Here is a 24631-nt window from a genome sequence, read left to right as displayed (position 1 = left end):
ACTCAAATGAAGGATAACCCTTTAGGGGAATTACAGTTATACATTCACAGAAACCAAAGGAAATTGTTAGTGATGTGGCAATGATACAGAAAGGGCTGTGTTTTGGTTATTGCTGGCTTTTAAAATATTCTTTAATTAAAAAGAAATCATTCAAATACAACAAATATCACTCGGCTCAAACCCACTGTTTTTTCATTCTTTATTTAAATGTCAGTTTCTCAGTGAGAACTTCTCTGATGGCCCTGTTTAAAACTGTAACCATCACTACAAGCATTTTCTTTCTCCTTTTTCCCCATTTTACTTTTTTGCCAGAGCACTTATCCTTATTTTACTGTGTTATTTTACTTACTCTGTTTGTCTGTGACCACCTACACTACCACCATCCATAATGGAAGCTTCATGAGAGCAGGAAGTTTGTCTGTACTGTTCATAGCATTAATCCAAATAGCTAGAAGAAACCCTCACACATGATAGATACTCGATAAATATTTCTGAATAAATACACAAATGTTTATTCTTTAAAATTTCTTCAAATCATCAATAAATTATATCAGGCAATTAAATATATGTACAGCCGTTAAATCTTGACTAGAGTATGAATGAATCAATTAAATTCATTAAAATATACAGAATCACTTTCAATATTTAAAACATTAATTATTGCCCATATACAAATCCTAATATATCTGTGCTGCTAAGTCGCTTCAGTCGTGTCTGACTCTGTGCGACCCCATAGATGGCAGCCCACCAGGCTCCCCCGCCCCTGGGATTCTCCAGGCAAGAACACTGGAGTGGGTTGCCATTTCCTTCTCCAATGCGTGAAAGTGAAAAGTGAAAGGGAAGTCGCTCAGTCGTGTCCGACTCTTCACGACCCCATCGACTGCAGCCCACCAGGCTCCTCCGTCCATGGGATTTTCCAGGCAAGAGTACTGGAGTGGGTTGCCATTGATATATTTGTATATGTCAATAAAAAATAAAATCATAGCTCTCTCCTCACCAGAAAACTTTTTCAAATGTTTGTCTGTTTAAATGAGTCTTTCTCGAATTTTAGTGTGTATATATACATACATATTTGTTAAAATGCAGTTTATAATCTATAAGTCTGTGGTGGAGCCTGAATTCTAATAAAAATGCTATTTGTGGACCAAAATTTGAGTAACTGAGTTTAGGGAAATTTTCAGCAGTGTTAAATATTTTATATATATATATATATATACACACACATATATACTGCACATAAATGTAATATTAAAAATATTTTTAAAAACATTGCATCCAATAATAAAAAATGTGTTTAAAAATATTGGTAATGAATTTAGTAAGGCTACTATTAACTAACTGAGTATAAGAGTTTGATTTACTGTTTATCACCAAGTGTCTAACAGTTGGTATTCTTTCACCAAGAGGGAACCCTAATGTAACTATGGACTGTGGTGATAATGACAACTCCAGTGTAACAAATCAACCCTCTGGTAGGCAACATGTTAGTCAAAGGGAGGCTGTGCATGTATGGGAGTTAGTTTTGCTGTGAAAATACAAGTCCTTTAAAAATAAATTCTATTGAAAATTTTAAAAGACAGCCTACAGAATGAGAAAAAATATTTGCAAATCATATATTCAATAATGGCTTAATATCCAGAATATACACTCAACAATGAAAAAGTACACAATCCTATAAAGAAAAGCACAAAGGACTTCAATAGACATTTATCCAAAGAAGACATGCAAATAGCCATTAAACACAAGAAAAGATGATTAAGACTGTTAGTAATTAGGGAAGGACAAATCAAAACCACAGTAAGAGTCTGCTTCATACACTTAAGGATGGCGATAACTTTAAAAAGGGGGGGAAGGGGAATAAGTATCAGTTAAGCCCCAGATCACCTTTGGGTCATAAGATAAACACTAGGGCTGTAACACCAACATGATGACTATAGCTAGCACTGTTGTATGGTATATTTGAAAAAAAGAGATTAGATCCTCAGAGTTCTCATTACAAGGAAAAAAGGTTTTCTTCCCCTTTTTATTTTCTGTACCTATACTAAGCTCCCTAATATTGCAATTTTCTCTCCATTTTTTATCTCCTTTAATTTACCCTATAGTTTCTCATACAAAGTATATCGTTTTCCACCTTCTGCCACACTCTGTAATATACAGACACACGTTCTGTGTGACTTTTGTCTTCTCTACTTCTCTTGCTCATTCTTGATGGAGTCTTGGAAATGTTATCAGTCTTTCTAAATTCTATCTGACATTTGTGTTCTATTCCATTAATTTGCATTGCAAGCTAATTTCTAATGTAAGAATTTAAGTACATAAAATTTTCACTAAGCACTTTCTTATCTAAATACGACAGGTTTTTTATTACATTATTGTTGTTATTTATTTCAAACATATTCTAGCTTTTACTGTAATTTTTTGGGGGGAGCCATGGGTTATTAAACATGTCTTTCTTCTAAGTAACAAGGATTTTTCTTGTTTTTGCCTTAGAACTGAATTCCAGACTAATTAAAGGATCAATCCATGTCACTTTAATCCACTTAAAATTACTGATATTTAGTGTTTAATACTTTTGTATGTACTTGAAATAGATGTCTGCAGTTGAGAAATACAGATTATTAATACAAGTGCCCATTAAGTTCAGATTATTAAATAATTATGCTGGTCAAATATCCTGTATCTTTGCTAATCACAGTTCAGAATTAAATTATTTTGAGTTTCCCTGAGATACTCTTAGTTGCGTACCAACAATAAATATGCTAATTGGAATATATAGGAAAACAAAAACATGACAGTTTTCTAAGGAGCCTCTACACCAATGGGAAAAAAATGTTTAAGATTTCAGATTTCTCAGATACACAAATCACTTTCTTTTTGACTATTTCCTGTATTTTCTAATATTTTATATCATAAAATAAAAAGTTATATTTCAACTTTCAGCCAAATTTTGCTTTCTGAGCCTATACTGCTCTACAGAAAATTAAAGCCACAGATACTTTGATGTATAAAGGATTATTTTATTTTCCTCTGTCGGAAATAGTCTATGTCTTTAAAAAATAGCTCATTTTTTTTCTATATCTAGGTGGTATATTTATACCAAATGATATTCTAGAAGTTTTATTAGAGTTGTGATACTTGTTCAGCCTTTACTTAGCATCTCAAAAAGTAAATAAAGAAAAGAAACAAAAGAAGCACAAACAAGTTCCAAAGATCATGAAACTTCAGGCTAAATTCTTGGTTGGTTGTCAGCCAAACTTCTGAAATCAGTTGCTATGGTGATTTTTTTAAAGCTTGTCTTCCTATTCCTCTGGGACCAATTAAAGCATCGAAGTTTACAGTATATGGAGGGTTAGCACTCATTCTTCATATGGTTCTAGCCACTTATAATTAAAACATTTAAAACCATCAATATAGGAATGCAATTGAAGTTTTTAAATACATAATAAAATAAGCAGTGCTATATAAAAATAAATCAAGTTCATATAATAAGATCCAATATTGAAATGTGGGATTTTTTTTTTTAAGGTTTGCTGTAACTTGGTTATTTTTTCTAAGGAGCTAAAAAATATTCTTCTTATGTAATATCAGGAACTAATTCACCTTTCTACTCCAGTATTACTGATATCATGGCCCATTCAAATCATAGAGAGACTGGGAAATTGGCTCACCAAAAAGCACCTTCTGATACAACTTTTCCTCCAAAGGCTTACAATGATTTTTGTCTTTAGTTTACCATACAAAAGAGCTACCAAGACAACAAATTTCAATGCATTTCTCTGACCCTCTCAGTATATCAGTATCCCCTTCCAAACACAGATAGAAGATACTTAGAAATATTTATAACATTATTATCTAAACACAAAGAGTAAAATTCAGCCAGAAATAAAATGTTACTGTAAACACTGAAAAAATGCATTAAATCATATCTTGGGAAAGATATAAATTGGCAACATTGCAAATAAAATTCAAGAGCATAATATCTGTTCTATTTGACTGATAACCTAACAAATTTGTGAGATACTCATATGAAAATGACAATGAAGAAAACGGAAAAGCATTCGATGCAGAAAATGACTAAATATGCAGCAAAAATATTCATAAGATACAGATAAATATTAGTTAAGAATGTAAGATTAGCCACACAGTTTTGCTTGGTTTGTATATTAGTAACAATGGATATTATAAGACATAATCCACAATTGAAGCAACAGTTATTGGATAGAAACAAGATTTCTACATCTATAAGATCTTTGGTTTTCCTAAGATGCAGCTGTACATAGAGGTGGTATGGTATTATAGCTTTGGCAAAGCAGTGAATCATAAACCAAAGTATCTGGAAACTTGGATCAACTCTGCCAGTGCCAATTTTATGAAATTTGACCTAATCTCAGCCATTCTTGTCAGCAGCTTTATCCATGGAAATCACTAATAATTAATATCTTTCCCCCCCCACCCCACGGGTTTCTGTGACGATCAATTGGAGATTAATAGATAAAAGGGCTTTAAATGTTGAAAGTTGTATATAAACATGAGCTCTTATTATACTGAAGTTGTTCTTGTGATTCCAGATTTGGTTTCAAGAGGCAAAAAATAAAAAAGATCAAACTGAAACACACTAGCCCTGAAATTATTACTAGTAATAGTGGAATAATTTGTCTTAGTGGAATAATTAACCTTCATTTTGACAATTTCACGGACTTCCCTGGATGAGCACATATGGCCCATTTAACTAAGGATGGTTTAATAGGTGCTGTTTATTACAAGTTATAACAATACTACACAGCTTATAACAATATTACACAGCTGATATATATTTCCCTTAGGAGATAATTTTATACATTATCTGGATATTGATTTTGTTTTAATCCACTTCTCCCAGATCATAATTGACTCAAGGGAATGACAATTCCCTGAAATACATCAAAGCATCAAGGCTTGTCAACCTGCACAAGTTGGCTTTGATGGATGTTTGGCTTGTCTTCTCCTCCAAAATTTATTTTATGTAGAAAATACATGTTTCAATTCAGTTTGTCTTTGAAGACATCTATTTTCCAGTTAACCTCCAATTCTTCACACACAAACACAAAGTCGCTGATTAGTTTCAAATGACATGTTTTTAAATGACTTAAGTAAATTAAGTATTGCATTTAGAATCATTAAAATGTATTTGAATGGTTAAACTACCTTACTTGCCTAGGCTTCTCCAATTATATACACTCTGTATTTTTCATCAATGAACCCATCGCAGGGAGGGAAGCGGTAGAGATACAGATGACAGGAAGGAAACAGAACATGTGCACTCACCACAGATGAAAGGAGTCTCATCTGAATTATCAGCACAGTCATTCACAAAATCACATAGCTTGTCCTTGGCAATGCAGTGCTTGTTAGCGCACGTGAATTCTTGAGCAGTACATGTTCTGTCTGCGCTTAGAAGTGGGGAACAATCTTGAAAGGAAATATCATCCACTGCTACATCTCCTATGTAACTGATACCACGTTTTGCCCTGAAGACAATCTTTAAAAGAAAAAAATAAAACCACTGAAAAAAACATCAGTAGACTCATTCATCAAGAATTTAAAACTTGGGAGACTGGGATAAACGTACATAGACTATCGATGCTGTTGTTTCGTTGCTAAGTCATGTCGACTGTTTTGCTACCCCGTGGACTGTAGCCCTCCAGGCTTCTCTGTCCATGGGAGTTCTCAGGCAGGAATACTGGAATGGGTAGCCTTTTCCTTCTCCAGGTGATCTTCCCAACCCAGGGGTCAAACCCACGTCTCCTGCACTGGCAGGCAGAGTTTTTACCACTGAGCCACCTCAGCTTGGACACACTTTTGATACTATGTATAAAATAGATAACTAATGTGAATCTACCGTATAGCACAGGGAATTCTACTCAACACTCTGTGATGACCTAAACGGGAAGAAAATCCGAAACTGAGGGAATATATATATATATATATATATAGCTGATTCACTTTGTTTTATGGTAGAAACTAACACAACGTTGTAACGCAATGCACTCCAATAAAAATTGTTTAAAAATTTAAAAATAGAATTCAAAACCTGGGACAAACAGTAAATACAGTACAGAACATAGGGCTTGAATCTGATAAAAATGACCCTGCAATCCGTATGACGAAACTGACCCAGGAAGTTGGAGGGACACTGAAGATCTATAGCAGACTCAACACATAACGTGTGAGCAGCAACCCTAGTGCCTCTTGTCTAGATTTTTGAAGATGGGGCCTGAGAAACTGGCAGGAGCCACCTATCACTGCTGCCTCTGCAAACCTCAGGGCCAAAACAAGACCTGGGCACTTGAGAGCCTCAACAAACATAGAAGTAGGAGGCCCACCAGGTGACAGAATGTACCTAGAGACAGAAGATACAAGCATCCTTTCTTTTTTTTAAATTTTATCCACTTCTTACCATTTTTCTGATCTATTCAACTAGTGTTTATCAAAAACATACCAAACCTCAAAACTATGAATTTTTAAAAAATTGGCCACCTCTTTGGACTTGACGTAATTGTGATTTATCTTTGATTAAAAGATGTGATGAGCAAAATTCTCAAGGGTGTCACTGTTGGTCAGTGAGATGTCACTTCTATGGATTTTGATAGAAATGATGGAAAATAGAATAACAGTACTCACTAAAGTTTTCTAAGTGAAACTAATTCAGATAGTTTCTATTAAATTTGTCTGCAAGCTAAATATGTATTTGTGTGTTAATAGGAGATAGTCATATATTTTAAAGCAAACTTGGGACAATTAGAGATGAGTTAATATGAAATACCTATTTATTGTCATCAAACTCTCAAACATCTTTTTACCAAATCTAAACAACTATTTTTAGTTTTTCCTTAAGATATGATATATTTTTATACTACTATATGAAAAACCTAGGTGTTTTCCTTTTAAGATAATAACTGAAAATTCACATCTTTTACGTTATAAAAAATATACATTTTTATGTACAATAAATTCATGTATCAAATTTACATAAAAGGAAAAAATTATTTTTTTTCATAGCAGTTGTACTGGAAAAGAAAAATAAATTTGTAAGATATATTAAGAGCTTGGCTGTGATTAAGAAGAGGTAAAATTAGAATTATAAAGATAACTTTTTTATAAGAAAAATTAAGTCCAAGACAAATGGATACACAAACTGAAACAGATATTCAATTACTGGATTATCTGAACTCTTAAATATATAATGCATTGCTTCTGATTAAGAAATTATATAATTAAAGTATCTCAATATTCATTTATTTGTCATCCTATAGATACAACCTTAGGTACTCTGCCATAATCCAATGGTCAAAACATCACTTACGTGTCAACATTCCACACAATGTTGGTTAAGATTGATAGACTTTAATACTGAATGTCATTAAACATTTTTAAAAGCACAAGCATATTTTTTTAGTACAATAAAAGTTGGAGCAATTATTTTATAAAACATAGGAAGCAATAAAGCATGGCATCTGTATTATGGACTTGCACTTGACCTGCCTGTACTTAAAGCCTATCACTGCCTTTGTGTAGTTATATAAATAGGGCAAGTTACCCAACTTTTAAGTATCTCTGTATTCTAATCTATAAAATGGAGATAATAATATAAGTCCCTTATAACATTACAGGAATAAAATTTTTATTCATAGAAGAGTACTTAGCTGTTAGTAAGTGCTATGTACATGATTGCTCTAGTTATAAAATTATTATAATTAAAGATTATGATTAAATTGTGGTTCTCAAATATAACTTTGAAAATGACCCAGTGCTGACTCAGTATATAATTTCTAAAAATACTATATACTTCTACTCAAAGGTTAAAGGCACTCATGTTTCTGATGCTAAAGAGAATGATAATATAAAACTGGAAGAACAGTAGATAATATATATGCTCCATTACTATTTCTCCAGTGCATAGTAATGTGCTTTCCTGCACATAGTAGGTTCTTAATATGCTTTTATTAAAGGAATGAATCATATTAAATATCAAATATTAACAAACCATTAAAATTTCATCTTAAGATTCAAACAACATGAGCATATTCCTCTGCAAATTCCATATATGAAAAATTAAATTTCAGAAAGACTAAATTAATAATTGATTCCTCTGCTTAAAACCCTCTTAATGTTGTTTTGAACAAGATTTTACTATGCAAATATTCTACTTGCACAGAATAGTTAAGAATCCACTGCCTGAAGTGGAAGCTGACGCCTGGCAGCAGCTGAACCTTCTACATGTTCTTGCTGATGATCCTTCTTGCCTCTGTTAAAAGGTCTTGAGGGTTAAACAGGTAGAATCCTTTAATAATAAATTTCACACAGTGCAAGGCCACTATATTGTTGTCCAATCTTTCTTATTCTCAAGTTGAACTTATTTCTCGTTCATTTCCTAAATTATCTACAAATGACCCTTCAGAAAACTAGGTTCCAGCAAGATAGATTTATTATACCTAACATTCTAAGAAATTGGGGATAATGCTGAATCAATGCCTTTATTTATTTATTTTAAAATGTTACCTTTTCTTTAAGTCTTTATTGAATTTTTTTTACAATACTGCTTCTGTTTTGTGTTTGGCTTTCTGGCCAGGAGGCATGCGGGATCTTAGCTCCCCTACCAGGGATTGAGACCACACCACCTGCATTAGAAGACGAGGTCTTAACCCTTGAACAACCAGGGAAGTTACAAATATCAGTGCCTTACAAGAGCTGTATCTAGCCTGTGCTTCCATTGGAGTTGACATGGGCTGATCTATCAGATATGGCACATGACTGCAGATACAGTTACTGAATATTCACAGCTGATTTGACTACATTTGCTGTTATACAGTGGAGAAGGCAATGGCACCCCACTCCAGTACTCTTGCCTGGAAAATCCCATGGACGGAGGAGCCTGGTAGGCTGCAGTCCATGGGGTCGCAAAGAGTCGGACTCGACTGGGCGACTTCACTTTCACTTTTCAGTTTCATGCATTGGAGAAGGAAATGGCAACCCACTCCAGTGTTCTTGCCTGGAGAATCCCAGGGACGGGGGAGCCTGGTGGGAGGCTGTCTATGGGGTCGCACAGAGTTGGACATGACTGAAGCAACTTAGCAGCAGCAGCAGCAGCAGCTGTTATATAGAGGACTGGAATTGCGATCATTAGCAAAGATAGTATACCATCTATAGATACATGCTGTAAATTCAAAGAATTCAGGCTTGTGCAGTTAAAACTGAGAAAAAATGACATAAATGGCTCTGGATTCTCACTTTCCCATATCCATTCTAAATCTTAACAGTTAAGCATTATCATCCAGTAAATATCCCTTCATGTCAGACAAGACAAACCTCCAAAAGCAAAAATCACACATCCTAGGAGCTCTTTTTTGCCACATAATCCATAAAAAATAAAATTCACATTAAATATCTTGTCACATAATTACTTTTGGGTTAAATGTTTTAATCTAGGTATCATTCATTCTTTTCCTTTACTTTTAGGTCTTATCCTAATATTATTGTATTTTACATGAAGACAAATACAGCATCACACAATTTTGTGCTTCCCCAAATATTTTTCAGTCATGTAAACCTGTTTTCTCTAATAATGTTCAACAATGCAGTGTACTTTCAAAGGTCTGTTTAATCAGGTTTGAAATAAATGAAGGTAATTACTCTACAGTCTCTGAGAATCTATTTGCAAAATAGAGTGGTGTATGAGACTGTGGAGGCATGATGGTTGTCACTAAAATTAAATATTCCTAGAAATATGGTTGTCTGATTAGGAACAAAATTAGGGCAGTCCGGAACTGTAAATTCCTTATGGAAAATGCTATATGGAGTGGTACGCATTCATGTAACATACCAGAATGGGAATGAGAGGCCAGAAGACAGGGGTAGAGGAAATAAAGAAAAAAATCAACAAAACTCAATCATCATCTTAACTTGGATTACAAACCTGTATATGGGAATGAACACCTAAAAACAGCTCCACTTTTTTCCACTGTGCACCTTGCTGTCCACTTTGAGCCCACAATTTAGAAGTAACATTGTCTTTCTTGCTGAGTACCTGCAGAGATAAATCAAGTAAGAAGTATTGAAACATTGTGCCTTGATACATTTTAAACATGTAGAATTTTCCCAGTATTTCTTTTAATTTTAATGTCAACATGAATCCCTGAGAGAAAAGCTCAGACAATTTTCATTAGATATCTTTGTTTTCTAGAACAGCACTGAGTCCCCCAGGGTACCTTACTAGCTCTGTGTAATAAAGTCGTGCATGAATATCTGTCAGTCAAGTCTGAAGGTATCTGGGCACCATTTAATTAAGAATTCTTAACTACTTTATCTTTTAAAATCTGACAGCAGAAACAACTTGAAGTTTCAATACTGAATAACATTCATGTAGTCACATGAAAAGCACAGGATTATTTACTGAAACATAGTTTTGAGAATGACCTTGTGTTCAGTGGGGATGGTGAAATTACAACAGAAGCCAATTCAATTCCAACAGCACGTATGGGTGATATAAGCAGGCATCTTCTTATCTAAGCCATTAAGAGTTCCCCACCCAATGAACTCTCACCAGTACTACTGGGGCGGGGGAGGGGGTGGCTTCCCAAGTGGCACTAGTGGTAAAGAACATGCAAGAGACTTAAGAGACATGGGTTCGATCCCTGGGTCAGGAAGATGCCCTGGAGGAGGGCATGGCAACCCACTCCAGTATTCTTGCCTGGAGAATTCCATGGACAGAGGAGCCTGGTGGGCTACAGTCCATAGTGCTGTAAAGAGTCAGGCACAACTGAAGCGACTTAGAACATTCACACGAGTACTACTAGGCCCTCATTCTAAAGGCAAATTGAGACTCAGCAGATAAATAATCATGGCTCTTCATTTAGATGACACAAAAAGAGCCATCAAGGGAGTAACTGAGAAGAATAGTTTCACGTTTTAAAATAACTGAATTAGATGATGTATTTAATTATATCACGACATTACTTTTTAACAATACAAATATGTACAATGGAATTATTATTCACATAAAGGTGTGGAAAGGTTTTGGTTTTTGAGAGTGAAGTTAATTTTGAATGCTTTCGTCATTGGTTTTTAAAGATGTTAAATAGAAATGGTTATTTTTACAAAGTTAGAGTTTTCAGAGTCATATAAAAATTAGTATGCAGCTAGCAAAAATACCACTAAATTCTTGGTCCATAAAATTCAAGTTGAATTTTAAACATATTAAAGTCAAGAAAACAGAATTTCTAAAAAATGTAAAAAATCATTTTTGAAGGATACTATATGAGTCAAGGCTATGGTTTTTCCAGTGGTCATGTATGGATGTGAGAGTTGGACTGTGAAGAAGGCTGAGCACTGAGAATTGATGCTTTTGAACTGTGGTGTTGGAGAAGACTCTTGAGAGTCCCTTGGACTGCAAGGAGATCCAACCAGTCCATTCTAAAGGATATCAGTCCTGGGTATTCTTTGGAAGGAATGATGCTAAAGCTGAAACTCCAGTACTTTGGCCACCTCATGCGAAGAGTTGACTCATTGGAAAAGACTCTGATGCTGGGAGGGATTGGGGGCAGGAGGAGAAGGGGACGACAGAGGATGAGATGGCTGGATGGCATCACTGACTCAACGGAAGTGAGTCTGAGTGAACTCTGGGAGATGGTGATAGACAGGGAGGCCTGGCATGCTGCGATTCATGGGGTTGCAAAGAGTCAGACACGACTGAGCGACTGAACTGAACTGAAAATGAGTATATAGGAAATAGGTCTTCTTTGTATGAATATTGCTGTACATACAAATCACTAAATAAAACTGTGTTCATATAACACAGTACCAACATTTAATGTCCTTTTATTCAGCCATGCACAAAAATATGGATTGTATGTATTACCACTGTAATTATTTGATAATTAATTGCTTATAAAATTTAAGGCTGTTTTTAATTTTTCATCTACTAATGTAAACTCATATTAAAAAATATGAAAGCCTATTTCAGACAATTAATCTCAACCACAAAATACACCCACTAAATAATTCTCATTTTTCTGATGGAAACCCTGTAGTCAGTTGTATTGATTGTTTTCTCTAAAACAATTTTTAAAGAATCAGTGTAACACAGAGGTAAATTATAACTTCAATCTACAAGCCTACTTGGATGTTTTCAGGTTATTATATGCACACATACATATACACAAACAGGTTTAGTCTTTAACTGTTTTTGGTGGAAAGTCTCACCTATAATAAATAAAACTATTCCAAAATTGATTTATAAATTTAACATATTTCCAATTAAAGCATTTTACATATAAGATATGTTTATCTAATTTTGGGGGATATAATACTTAATATTGCCAGAAAAATCCTAGAATACTACTAAAATTACATCAAGCTAGCTGAAAAGAAATGGATAAGCAGGTGATCTGCAGTGTATTTCTCTCTACTTGTTGGGAAAAAGAAAGCAGGTAACCCAAGTGTCACCTCTTTGCAAATATACTAAATATAGGGCTTCCCTGGTGGTCCAGTGGTTGGGAGTCCTCCTGACAATACAGGGGACATGGGTTCAATCCTTGGTCCAGGAAGATCCCACATGTCAAGGAGCAAGTAAGCCTGTGCAGCACAACTACTCAGTCTGCACTCTAGAGGCTGCAAGCCGCCACTGCTGAGCCCACAGGCCACAACCACTGAAGCCTGCGATGCCTTGGGCCTGTGCTCCGCAACAAGAGAAGCCGCCACGAGAAGCCTGCGCACCGCAACTAGAGAACAACCCTGGCTCACCGCAACGGGAGAAAAGCCAGCGCACCGCCCTGAACATCCAGCGCAGTCAAAAAAAAATTAATTTTTAAAAAAGATACTAGAAAGAGATAACAATGGAGTGTGATAAATAATTCTATATTGAATTAAAATTTTCCTACAAAAGATTCTATTGGGATAGTGGACAAGAAAAAGAATCTCTGAGTGAAAGATACATTAGAGTTGCCTGTGAGATTCTTGCAACCTTTTGTGAGTTTCAAACAGTTTAATACATACATATATATATATATATACACATATACATATTTTTAAACCAAGAAACAATTTGAAAGAGACTATTGGAGAATGTAGCACCACTACATCAAAGATAACAAGAATGCACATCCAAATATCACCCAAGTGTTTATATTCATTTGTTGTGTTATTCACAGAATATTGACTCTGAAACCTATATGACATGTTTCAAGCGTAAAACAGTATCACACAGAAGCTGTAGCCTCAGAATAAATTCCATAATCATATACAACATTATAAACTATACCTCAATAAATTAAAAAAAAAACCAAACATGAGGTCAACTGGCTACTTGAGTTTTGAAACAAACTTTATATGTTTATAAATGGTCTTGACACACTTTTATATGTCAAATACATTTGAAAAAAAATAGAAGAGAAAATAAAATGACCTAAAATAGACCATAATCATAAATAGGGTAGTTAAAAAAATTCTATTAGACATTCAGGTCCAATTCTAAATTTTTTCAGTCATAATGTTTTGAAACCAGTTGATAATTGTTGGTAATTGTCCATTTCTCATTTATTAGCACACGATATATTTTAATAACACTAAATTGCATAGTATGAACTTTTATAGAGCAAATTTGGAAAATGCCGTTGCCTAAGCAGTACCTGGAGAGAACCAACTGTGGCACCATTCATATGAGTCCAGAACACCAAGGTACATTTTGGTCCCGTGTGTGAAATGACAGGAGTAAGGATATCAGCTATGTCACCAAAATTTCCATTGGAACTATCAGCATACAGGTACCAGCCGTCTGCGGTATTTCTAGGGAAAGAAGGATGTGTTTATCAGATAAAAACGAAGAAAAAACTCATAAATACAGTTTGTCATTGATCATACATTACAGTTCTGTAATTTGTCCTAAGAATATAACATGCTGTTTAGCATAATGACGACTCATAACCTTCAGCATAGACATTCTTCTATTTTAATTTTTAATCTATGTAGCATTGGTACAATGTGCAAAAATTACGGTAAAGGCTAAAATTACCAAATCTAACATGTAATGACTTGATCTTTTTTTTATTACAACAGTACTGCCAATACTCTGATCAGTTTTGTAGAGCTTATTTTTATGTGGGTAAAATGAGACTTTGAAACACTGAAAACATTTAGAAGAGGCACAAAAAATGTAACTATAAATATAAATCATTAAAGCATGAAAAAGAGAAATGAACTGTCCTGGGGTTCTATTAACTGGTCTAAAGTCTTCCAGGTTCAAATTTATTTTCTCTATTAAGTCAGTTTTACTTAAACATATTTTAATAAATTGGTAGATAATTTTTAATGTGTGTCTTTTCTCTCTGAATTTCATACAGGAGAGGGAAACTAATGATGGAAACAAATATCAGTGTAATCTTGCCATAAAGGATAGAGTTTATACCCTTATTTTAATTATCAATTCAAAAAAGAGATAAGACATGCTATGCAACACAGAGCTTTTTGAAATATTAAATAAGGAAGTGATTGCTGAAAATTCAGGTATTCTTTCACTTCTTTGATTAATTAGCTTTCACAGCACTTTTTCACCACATGAGACACGAGTACCATAGAGTTTAAACTTGCTACTTATTAAAACCATTTGGAAAACTGTATAACTTCCAGAGGAAAGTAATATGAAACATTAATAGAAAATAGATGGAGACAAAGAGGAAAGTGTTCATCCAGTCACATGTTTACTGAGTCAGTCTTTCGAGTCTTATTTGTCCAGCAGTGGGAATGTGACTGTGGACAAGATGCATGACAGGGCTGAGCCCTGGCCACAGCATTTACTAGATGGCACTTTAGGCAAGTTATTTAACCTCTCTGAACCTACTGCTTTCTTCGTTTATAAAATAGGATAGCTCCATGTTATTAACAGGAATTAGAAATAAGTGGAACCTCTAACACAGTACCTGGCCCATCTAATATATTTAATAAGTGGGAGTTGTGATTTGTGATTATGTTTATGTCACTAATTGCTGCTAATGGAATAAAGAGTTTAGTGTCCTATGAACTACACAGGTTATGAATTAAGATTATTTTTAAGAGGCAGGATTATCACTTTAAATTGTCAGCATTGTGTGTCAATGACTAAACAGTTCCAGCTTTTTTCCTTGTGTGTGCTTAATATCCCAGGATCCCACAGATGCTGAGAACAAAGATGAATACATGAATTATTCAGTGGTTCAGGATTCACTGAAATTCAGCTCCATTTCAGTAGACTTTTTTCCCCAAAATTGGCAAACTGACTGTAAGCTTAATACAGATATCCAAAGAACTAAGAATAGCCATTTTATCACAAAGGAAAGCAAAGTTGAAGAATTTACTTGATCAGATATCAAGATTCATTATAAAGGTAAAATAATCAAGATAGAGTTGTACTGGAGTAAAGACAGAAAAATGGGCCAGAGAAATGGATTAAAAAGTCTTAAAATTCTATACATATTTGTACATCTGATTTATGAAAATCTTAGTTCTTCAGAGCAGTGAAGGAAAGGACAATCTTTTCAATGTGGATTGAACAAATTATGTAGTCCTATGAGGAACTTTGACCCCTATTTCACAGCATTCAAAAATAATAAATTACAGGAAGAATATACCTGAAATGTGAAAAGTAAAACAATAAATCTTATCTAGGATATGTAAGAATATCTTCATGATATGGGACTGAGAAAAAATTTTAAATAATATATAAAGATTACTAACTATAAGAGGAAATACTAAAAACTAGGACTGTATTAAAAAGCAGAGACGTTACTTTGCCAACAAAGGTCCATCTAGCCAAAGCTATGGTTTTTCCAGTAGTCATGTATGGATGTCAGAGTTGGACTATAAAGAAAGCTGAGCGCTGAAGAATTGATGCTTTTGAACTGTGGTGCTGGAGAAGACTCTTGAGAGTCTCTTGGAGAGAAAGGAGATCCAACCAGTCCATCCTAAACAAAATCAGTCCTGAATATTCATTGGAAGGATTGATGCTGAAGCTCCAATACTTTGGCCACCTGATGCAAAGAACTGACTCATTGGAAAAGACCCTGATGCTGGGAAAGATGGCGGGAGGGAGGAGAAGGGAACGACAGAGGATGAGATGGCTGGATGGCAATGAACTTGAGTCTGAGTAAACTCCGGGTGTTGGTGATGGACAGGGAGGCCTAGCATGCTACAGTCCATGGGGTTGCAAAGAGTCAGACATGACTGAGTGACTGAACTGAACTGATTATATAACTACATATTTATATAAGGAAGAACAACAGGATGAAATACTGCCAAATGGTAATGTTTTATCTTTGGGGCCATGACTATTTCATCTCTTACACAGTGTCTGGTTCACTCTCAACAATAGTTGATACTCTCAAAAATACTTGATACTCTCAAAAATACTTGATAAGCAAAAAGTACTTTTAAAATCACATGTGGAAACCAAAACACCAAGGGAATACTAGAGCTGTAGATCAGTTGATATTATGCAAGAAAATTTTATAATAATATGTTCCAGGCTAGGGGAGAAAAAATATAAAAAGACAGAACAGTATGAATAGATTTGGAGACCATGGAAGTATTTGGTGACTAAAAGTCATAATTCTAGTAACGATAAAAGCATCTAATCAATGGTTCTTCAACTGGAGGTCCTTGCACTAATTTCACAGCAACTAGACAATGAAAATATACAAATGCTTCATTTCCCCCAACAATACAATTTGAGAAAATTCAATCACAATAACGAGAGTAAATGAATTATTGGAACAATTCTAATTATATTCCCTTGAAATATCCCCTCACCTGCAAAGAAAAGGAAAAAGGGAGACATTTCAGGAGATCCATTTGAAAAATGTAAACAATACAACTGCATTTGTGTTTTAACACTGCCCTATGCACACTGGGCTTCCCCAACGGATCAGCGGTAAAAGAATCTGCCTCCAAGGCAGGAGACATGGGTTCAATCCCTGGGTCAGGAAGATCCACTGGAGGAGGAAATGGCAACCCCAGTATTCTTGCTGGAAAATCCCATGGACAGAGCAGTGTGGAGGGCTACAGTCCACAGGGTGGCAAACAGCTGGACACAAATGAGGACTGAACATGCAGAAGCACATCCACACAGGACCGGTGTAAAAGTATATCATCTGGTTACTAGTTTTATAGGCCTTAATTGAGGACATATGATGTGTGTATAATGTCTAAAGGAAAATGAAGAATGATCCAAGCACGTGCCTGAGATGAAATTATTTGAGCACGTACCTGCAAAGGAAATCAACTCCCCTCCTGGAAAGAGTACAGCAGTAATGATCATACCTAACAGTGCTGTCACTCATAAAATATCAGCATCTCTCTCCCAGCCTTCAAACTGTCTTTTCTCATACAGGGCAGGAAGTATGATGTTTTATAGAAATATACCTTTTCTAATAAAACATAGCATAAACCACAGTAGTAAAGGTTTAAAGAAAGCACAGCTTTATATCCAGGTGTCACAAAAGTAAAGATCCAGGTGATGATACAGAAGTCATTAAAAAGTCATTATAAAAATAGATCTGATTTACAGTCAAGCTATTTTTTAAAATGCTGCCTAAGCATCATAGGATAATCAGTTTCTAGAGCCTCAGTATTACACAGATTAAGTGATTTAAAAATTGACATTTCCCTCTTATTTGAGAAGTGAAGTGAAGTTGCTCAGTCATGTCAAACTCTTTGCTGTAAAAAATAAACCCTTGCATGGACAAATCAAAATATACAGGTACAGTATGAGGGACATATTCTTCAGGCTTATCCTCTGTGTTGAGATATATCTTATGATTATAATACTGTAACAGGCTGTTGTAATATACCTGATGGTACATGAGTGACTGAAAGTTGTCATGAACTTGATTACCTTCATGAGTAGCAGAAAATACAAAGTGTTCAACAGTATAATTCTCCTGGGGATTTCCATAGTATCACCCTCATGTCTGCAATGAACCATCCTTGCCATGTGCAACTCCTCCCCACCCCTCCTACCAGCTCCACAATCTGATCCACCGACTGCTGGAGTAACCTTCTTAAATAAGACAGAACACTCAGAGTTCTCATGTGGGATTTTTAAAATATAAGGGAAAAGGAACATTCCTTCTTGAGTGTCAGGACATGACCCCACCCCCATCCCTGATCCCCACCCAGGTCTGAAACCAGATGTGCAGGATTCCAAAATTCCACATATACCCTCTACATTCTGCTGGAACATTGCAAAAGACCAAAAAAGAAAAAGTTTCTATTTGATTTTATTGGTCCTTTACAATATACATTTGATTCTACCATCTGGCTTAGAAATCTTCAATACACCTTTACTTACTTAAAGTGAGATCCCTGAACTAAATTGTATGTTCCTGGATTGCAAGTACGTAAGAAGCCTTGGTAAAATACACATCAATTCATTACATACACTGTCCTGATCAGCTGACTATTTTGTTTCATTTTTTTAATAGTTAGAATTTCTTGATAAAGGAAGCACTGAATTAATTTGCTTCTGGTGCAAGCTTGTTGATATCATCATTTTCTTGTAACAAGCCTGTCCATAGAGCGGTCTTTCATAACGAGAAAAAGTGAGTTAGTTGCTCAGTTGTGTCTGACTCTTTGTGACCCTGTGGACTGTAGCCCACCAGGCTTCTCTCTCCATAGAATTCTCCAGGCAAGAATACTGAAGTGAGTAGCCATTCCCTTCTCCAGAGGATCTTCTCAACCACAAAACCCAGGTTTCCTGAATTGCAGGCAGATTCTTTACCATTTGAGCCACAAGGGAAGCCTCTTTCAGGCTGAATTGGTATCTTAGTGGGGGTCAGAGAACTTTTTTTCTGTGAAGGCCACAGAGAAAGTATTTTAGGCTTTTGGGGTCATATGGTCTTTGTTACAACTATTCAACTCTGCAGCATGAAAGCATCCATGGACCACTTAAATGAATGATTATAGCCATGTTCCAAAAAAAAACTACACTAACAAAAACAGGCATTAGGCAAAAACTGGCCCACAGACCACAGTTTATTCAGCACCATTCTTTGGATAAAAGTCTCAACTCATCGAGATCTGAGAAATAACTTTCTATACTAACATCCAGCTTCAACTTTCATATATTATTTCACTCAGCCACCCAGATTTATACTCATTGTATGTGTTCATGCATTTACTTGAATACATCATGTATTTCCTTCTCTCTGTCTCCCTTATGTTGGTCTTTCTTCTGGACAATGTATAACCTCTGTTGCTGTTCAGTCACCTGGTCATGTCCAACTCTTCGCGACCCCATGGACTGCAGAATGCCAGGTCTCCCTGTATCTCACCATCTCCCAGAGTTTGCCCAAGTTCATGTCCATTGCATCAGCCATCCAGCCATCTCATTCCCTGAGATGAGATGAGTATAACCTCTATCCTTAGTCTTTTTCCTAAAGATTTACCTTCCATAGCATCTCTCATCTGCAGCCTACCAGGTTCCTCCATCCATGGGATTTTCCAGGCAAGAGTACTGGAGTGAGTTGCCATTGCCTTCTCCATGCCTTCTGCCATTGCCTTCTCCATATGAAGCTAAAGTCTCACACAGACATATGAAGGCATATATTTTAACTTAATCTATTACGGTATCTAGAACACCTTGTAAAATGGCTTAAACTCAACGGATGCTTAATAAATATTTCCTGAATGTGTTGCTAAATAAAAGCAGTAGATATTTCTTGCTTTTCTATAAAAAAATTCTTCTTTACAAATAAAATTTGCACCTCAATTGTGAAAAAGGGATTTACAATTTGAGCAGTGCCTTTTAGATTTCTCCTTCCTAGTCTTATGAAACAAAAAAATGAAAAAAACATTTGTTGAAATTTTACATAACCACCTGGGGTTTTATCAACACAAAATTTAATAACAAAGGTATTAAAGCCAACTATTTTAATTAGGAGCATCCATGGTTCTTGTTTCAATATTGTATGACATTCCCTGGAGAGCAGCTCTTTGTGAGGCAAGAAGAAATATATTTAAAAGATAACAACTGATAAATATAGAGGTCTTATATGGAAACTCCTAAATTTACACAACACAGCTGTATTTATCATCTAATGCCAAAATAGGAATTTAGAATGCTCATGTATGTATATTCTTTGTTAAATAGACTTCAGACCAAAGAAACACTAGCTCCTACAATGTATAAAATATTGGAATTTTTAGATTAGTCTTTAAATTAGTATGCCTTTAAATTAGGGAGTATTAAATAATAGTTTATTATTTGATACTTGCAACAAGACTAAGAAAGTAGGATTATTCATTACTATTTCATACATGAGATAACTAAAAAAATTTGCCAATGGTAACTTGCAAAATACTGAAGTCAGGACTGGGGACTTAGATTCATCACCCCATGCCTTATACTCTTTTTAAAATAAGAACACTTGAGTTATGCTTAGATAGAACTGATATTTTTACAAAATAACCTTCCTATTCAAGTATGTATTTCCACTTATCTATTTTTCAGTGTTCCTCAGAAGTTATTTTTTAAACTGCATTATAATTAATATACAGTAAACTGCTTATATTTTAAATGTTAAGTTTGATGGTTTTTAATAACCTTTTACATCTGTATAGCCACCACACTGGATATAGAACATTTCTCTTACCCCAGAATATCTTCTACTAGTTGTCCTATAAGTATGATGTCTGAATTAGCAGCATTAGCCTCACCTCTTGGGCCCTATCTCAAACCTACTGAATCAGTAACTCTGGAGTAAGGTTCATTCAACAAATTTTTCAGCTTATTCTGGGGCATATTAAATTTTGAGACCCATTGCTCAAATTTGCTAACAGTTAAAAGTTGCTAAATGAAGATGCTAATCCAAAAGGAATATGCAGAAAAATAAACATTCAAGCTTCATTATCCTTCCTGAAATGAACACTTTAGCAACGATAACTTTGAGATTAAAGAATTTTTTTAATAATTGTTAGAACAATACATTTTCCGTTATATAATGTGGAAAAAGGCCCTACGTTTTAGTAGTAGAAGGAGAAGAGGAGGAAAAGGAGGAAGAGAAGAAGGAGGTGGGGACAGTAGGGAGGAGAAAGGAAAAGGAAAAAATGGTTAGGAGAAGTAAGATATCCATTTGCAAAATAATGAAGCTGGACCTTTACCTTTATATCCCACACAAAGATTAAATCAAAATCCTAAACATAAGAGCTATAAAACTCTCAGAAGAAAGTTTAGAGGAGGACTTTCCTTGGGGGTTTAGTGATTAAGACTCCATGCTCTCAGTGCAGGGGGCAGAGGTTCAATCCCTGGTCAGGGAACTAAGATCCCACATGCTGCATGGCACAGCCCAAATACAGACTAGGGAAAAAGCCTCATGATGTTGAATTTGGTGGCTATTTGTTGGCTATGATACCAAAAGCAAAGGTAACCAAAGGAAAAATAGATAAACTGAACTATGCCAGAAGTAAAGCTTGTATGCATCAATGAACACTAACAACAGAGTGAAAAGTCAGCACATAGAATCTGAGAAAATATTTGCAAATCATACTCTGATAAGAGATTAATATCCAGAATATACAAGGAACTCCTACAACTCAACAATAAAAAACAAAAACCCCATTCAAAATGAGCAAAGGACATGAATAACTATGCAAATTAGCTAAGCACATACAAAGATAGTCAATGTCACTATAATTAGGGAAATACAAATCAGAACCACCGTGTGATATCATTTCCCACTCACTGGGATGGCTATTATAAACCCCTCCCAGAAAAAAAAAAAATGCTGTCAAGAACGTGGAGAAAGAAATGTTTATTATATGTGTAAAATTGTATGTTAGATATATTTTGTCATAATAAAAAATTTGAAAAGACTTTAATAGGAAGCAAATTAAAGATCTTGTTATCTTTCTGGGAAAAAAAGCATTAGCATTATTTGAGTCTAATATTTAATATCTTCCAATACTTGCTTTATTCCTTTTACCATAATTATATAAAGAAAATATTTGTTATTATTGTTCAGTCTCTCAGTCACATGGACTTTTTATCTTAAGCATGGTACACATAAAATCAAATCTCCTCTAATTTACCCAGTGGATCTTACCAGTATCATCATTTTCTACAGGCTCCATGTCATGAAAAAGATTGAGAAGCCCAACTATATTTAAGCTTTCTTTCCTTCTACTGGCCACTTAATTTAGTTTTACAAATATAGTAGCTGAAAGTCGAAAGAGAAATGAGAATAAGCAGAAGTATAGCATTCTGTATCAAAAAATATATATATCTGTAATGGAGAGATAACTGCTTGGACATATTTTCCTTTTGAAAAGCAGTTGGGCTGATTCCATAATCTAAAATCAGCATAAGCCTGCTAGTGTCAAGGAGGTAAAAGAAATGTACAAGCCGTCTCTGTTAACAGGCAACAGGCTTGTCAGATGTAAATGGCAATCACAAGTATGCAAATGAGTCATATTTTCCAGTCAGATTCTTATTCATTCAACATTATCAGGGTCTGATAAAAACTAAAATGTTCTATGCTCAAATTTTAAATGATTCCTGTATTTGAATATTTTTCAATATTATTAAAGCTATGGTGCCTTGAGATTAAGCACTTCTACCTTTTTCCCATTTTTTTAAAATGCCACACTGTACTAGAGATTAAACTAGCAATAAAGCATGAGTGAGGAGCAGCTATGATGTGTAAAACTATCTGTTGTCCTGTGTTGCACACAGAAAGCTGACCCTCAGATCTCTGCATCTGTACAGAGAGCAGGTAATTCGGTTCTGATTCTTAACCTTCTCACAAATACACTGATGAAAGGGGATTCATTCTGTGCCATGAATTCCCTGTGCCAGGCCACCGGAGTTCAACATCAGTATTTTAAAGCCTTGTATACTTTGTTAAGGATGATCATGAACTATCATTCTTTGACCTTTACATTATTCTACAGCACTGCTCATCAGCAGTTGCTGTTATCAGTTATTTATAGTATCACTGGTCTGTGTTGGAAAGGGCAATCGAAATTCTGAATATACAAAAGATGTAGATCACGTTAGAAGTATTTGAAAATGTAAACAAACACTACCACAGTGTTTTGTGGCTAATCCTCTGTTTTCCTAATAACGTGAATACAGAATGTCACAACGGGAATGTAAACTAAGGCAATGCTAGTAATGAAATGAACATGGTACAAGCTATAACAGTTTAACGTGTTAAAAGGGAAATCTTCTTTGAACTGAATGTGAACAGCGAATGGGTCTAGTCCAGGACAACTTTGGAGCCAACTATTCTACTTCATGAAAAGCCTCTTGTGTCCTTTCCTTTTAAATCAATCTTTGAAATACATCAATGCTATTGATACTACTGGGCAGTCATATTTGTTTCAAAAATTTTGCTGATAAAAATTGAATTACCAAATTTAATATTTAAATTTTAAAATAATTTAATAAATATCATTTAATTTAAAAAAATCTATATTTTCTAATTAACTCACTAAAAGCTTTCCCAGAATATTAATTTGAGTTCAAGACATCCTAACCAACAGGATAACTGTGTTTCATTAGATAACTTTGTGTTTAATTTAAAATAGACTGAAAAGTAATCCCTGGAAAAAATTTAGATCCCTACTTTAATATCAGGAAATTTTATTTTAAACTTAGTGATTTCTCCAAAGAAATTACAGCCCAAGATATTTTTCTCTGTCTTCTCTTTTACAAGTACTGCATACATCTCATGTAAAATATATCCAAAGTTAATAATGTAATATACCTATGCACATAAGTTAAAAGCATATCAGGAAATAATCCATAAAAGCACCATAATTCTATCTAAAGCAGTTTGGAAAAGAGAACTAATTTTATCATCAAAATTTTATTATTGTCTCCAATCTCCTCTGGCTTTGCTTTTAGCTTTTATTTATTTTTTAAGAACTCCTCTATTGGTCCAAATAGCAAATGCTTCAATTGTGTTGTCTTTTCATCATCCCTTTTTTCTCACAGTTACTTAGTATGCAATCAGCACAATGGTAGGTGTTGTAAAATAGTCAAATTGTTAGCACCCTTTTTCTCAAGATACAGTATCATGAAGGCATTAGACAAGTAAATTAATATTAGTGGTATTCTCAGACACATGCTGGAATACAGCTAATACCCAAAGAACTATTTGGATTTGACTAGAGAGAGATCAGAGAGTTTCGCAGAATTGACTTTCAACCAAGTTTGAAAGGATGGTTTGGAGATTGTTGAAAGAAAGCACCATGCATGACACAGAGTCCCACATTTGCAGAGTAAACAGATTCACTAGAAGAACAGGAGAGAGGGCTAATGATGATGTGGCCAAAATAAGAAGCCTGAGTCACACAAGAAAAGACTTTAATGATGAATGTATTAATTAACCTTACTCTGGTAATCATTTTGCAGTATGCACATATAGAGAATTATTACATTATATAACAAGCTTACACAATGCTGTATTATCAATTATATCGAGATAAAGTTGGAAACAAAAAAATCATAATACAAAGCTAAGGAGATGAAGAATGTTAACTTGGATGTTGGCTAAGTGCCTTAAATTAAGAACTCAAAACAAAATGAGAGATCTCTTTCTGTTCCCACAGAAAGGTCCTATTGGAC

General features: G+C 34.8%; 1 protein-coding gene across 3 annotated transcripts in view; it reads right to left on the bottom strand.

Annotated features, from left to right (window-relative positions):
- Nucleotides 1-24631, bottom strand: part of MALRD1 (MAM and LDL receptor class A domain containing 1) — a 554066-nt gene that overhangs the window by 342699 nt on the left and 186736 nt on the right. For all 3 annotated transcript variants that reach the window (XM_015474019.3, XM_015474018.3, XM_010811194.3), the window contains exons 23-25: nt 13662-13818; nt 9953-10063; nt 5305-5518 (exon numbers count right to left, since the gene is read on the bottom strand). In XM_015474019.3, coding sequence (XP_015329505.1) covers nt 5305-5518; nt 9953-10063; nt 13662-13818 — 482 coding nt within the window. The remainder of the gene's footprint in view (nt 1-5304; nt 5519-9952; nt 10064-13661; nt 13819-24631) is intronic.

This window comes from Bos taurus, chromosome 13, assembly GCF_002263795.3.
Source record: "Bos taurus isolate L1 Dominette 01449 registration number 42190680 breed Hereford chromosome 13, ARS-UCD2.0, whole genome shotgun sequence".
NCBI classification, from domain to species: domain Eukaryota; kingdom Metazoa; phylum Chordata; class Mammalia; order Artiodactyla; family Bovidae; genus Bos; species Bos taurus.
The sequence above is the reverse complement of the archived record's forward strand: the minus strand, read 5'-3'. Positions and strand labels throughout refer to the sequence as shown.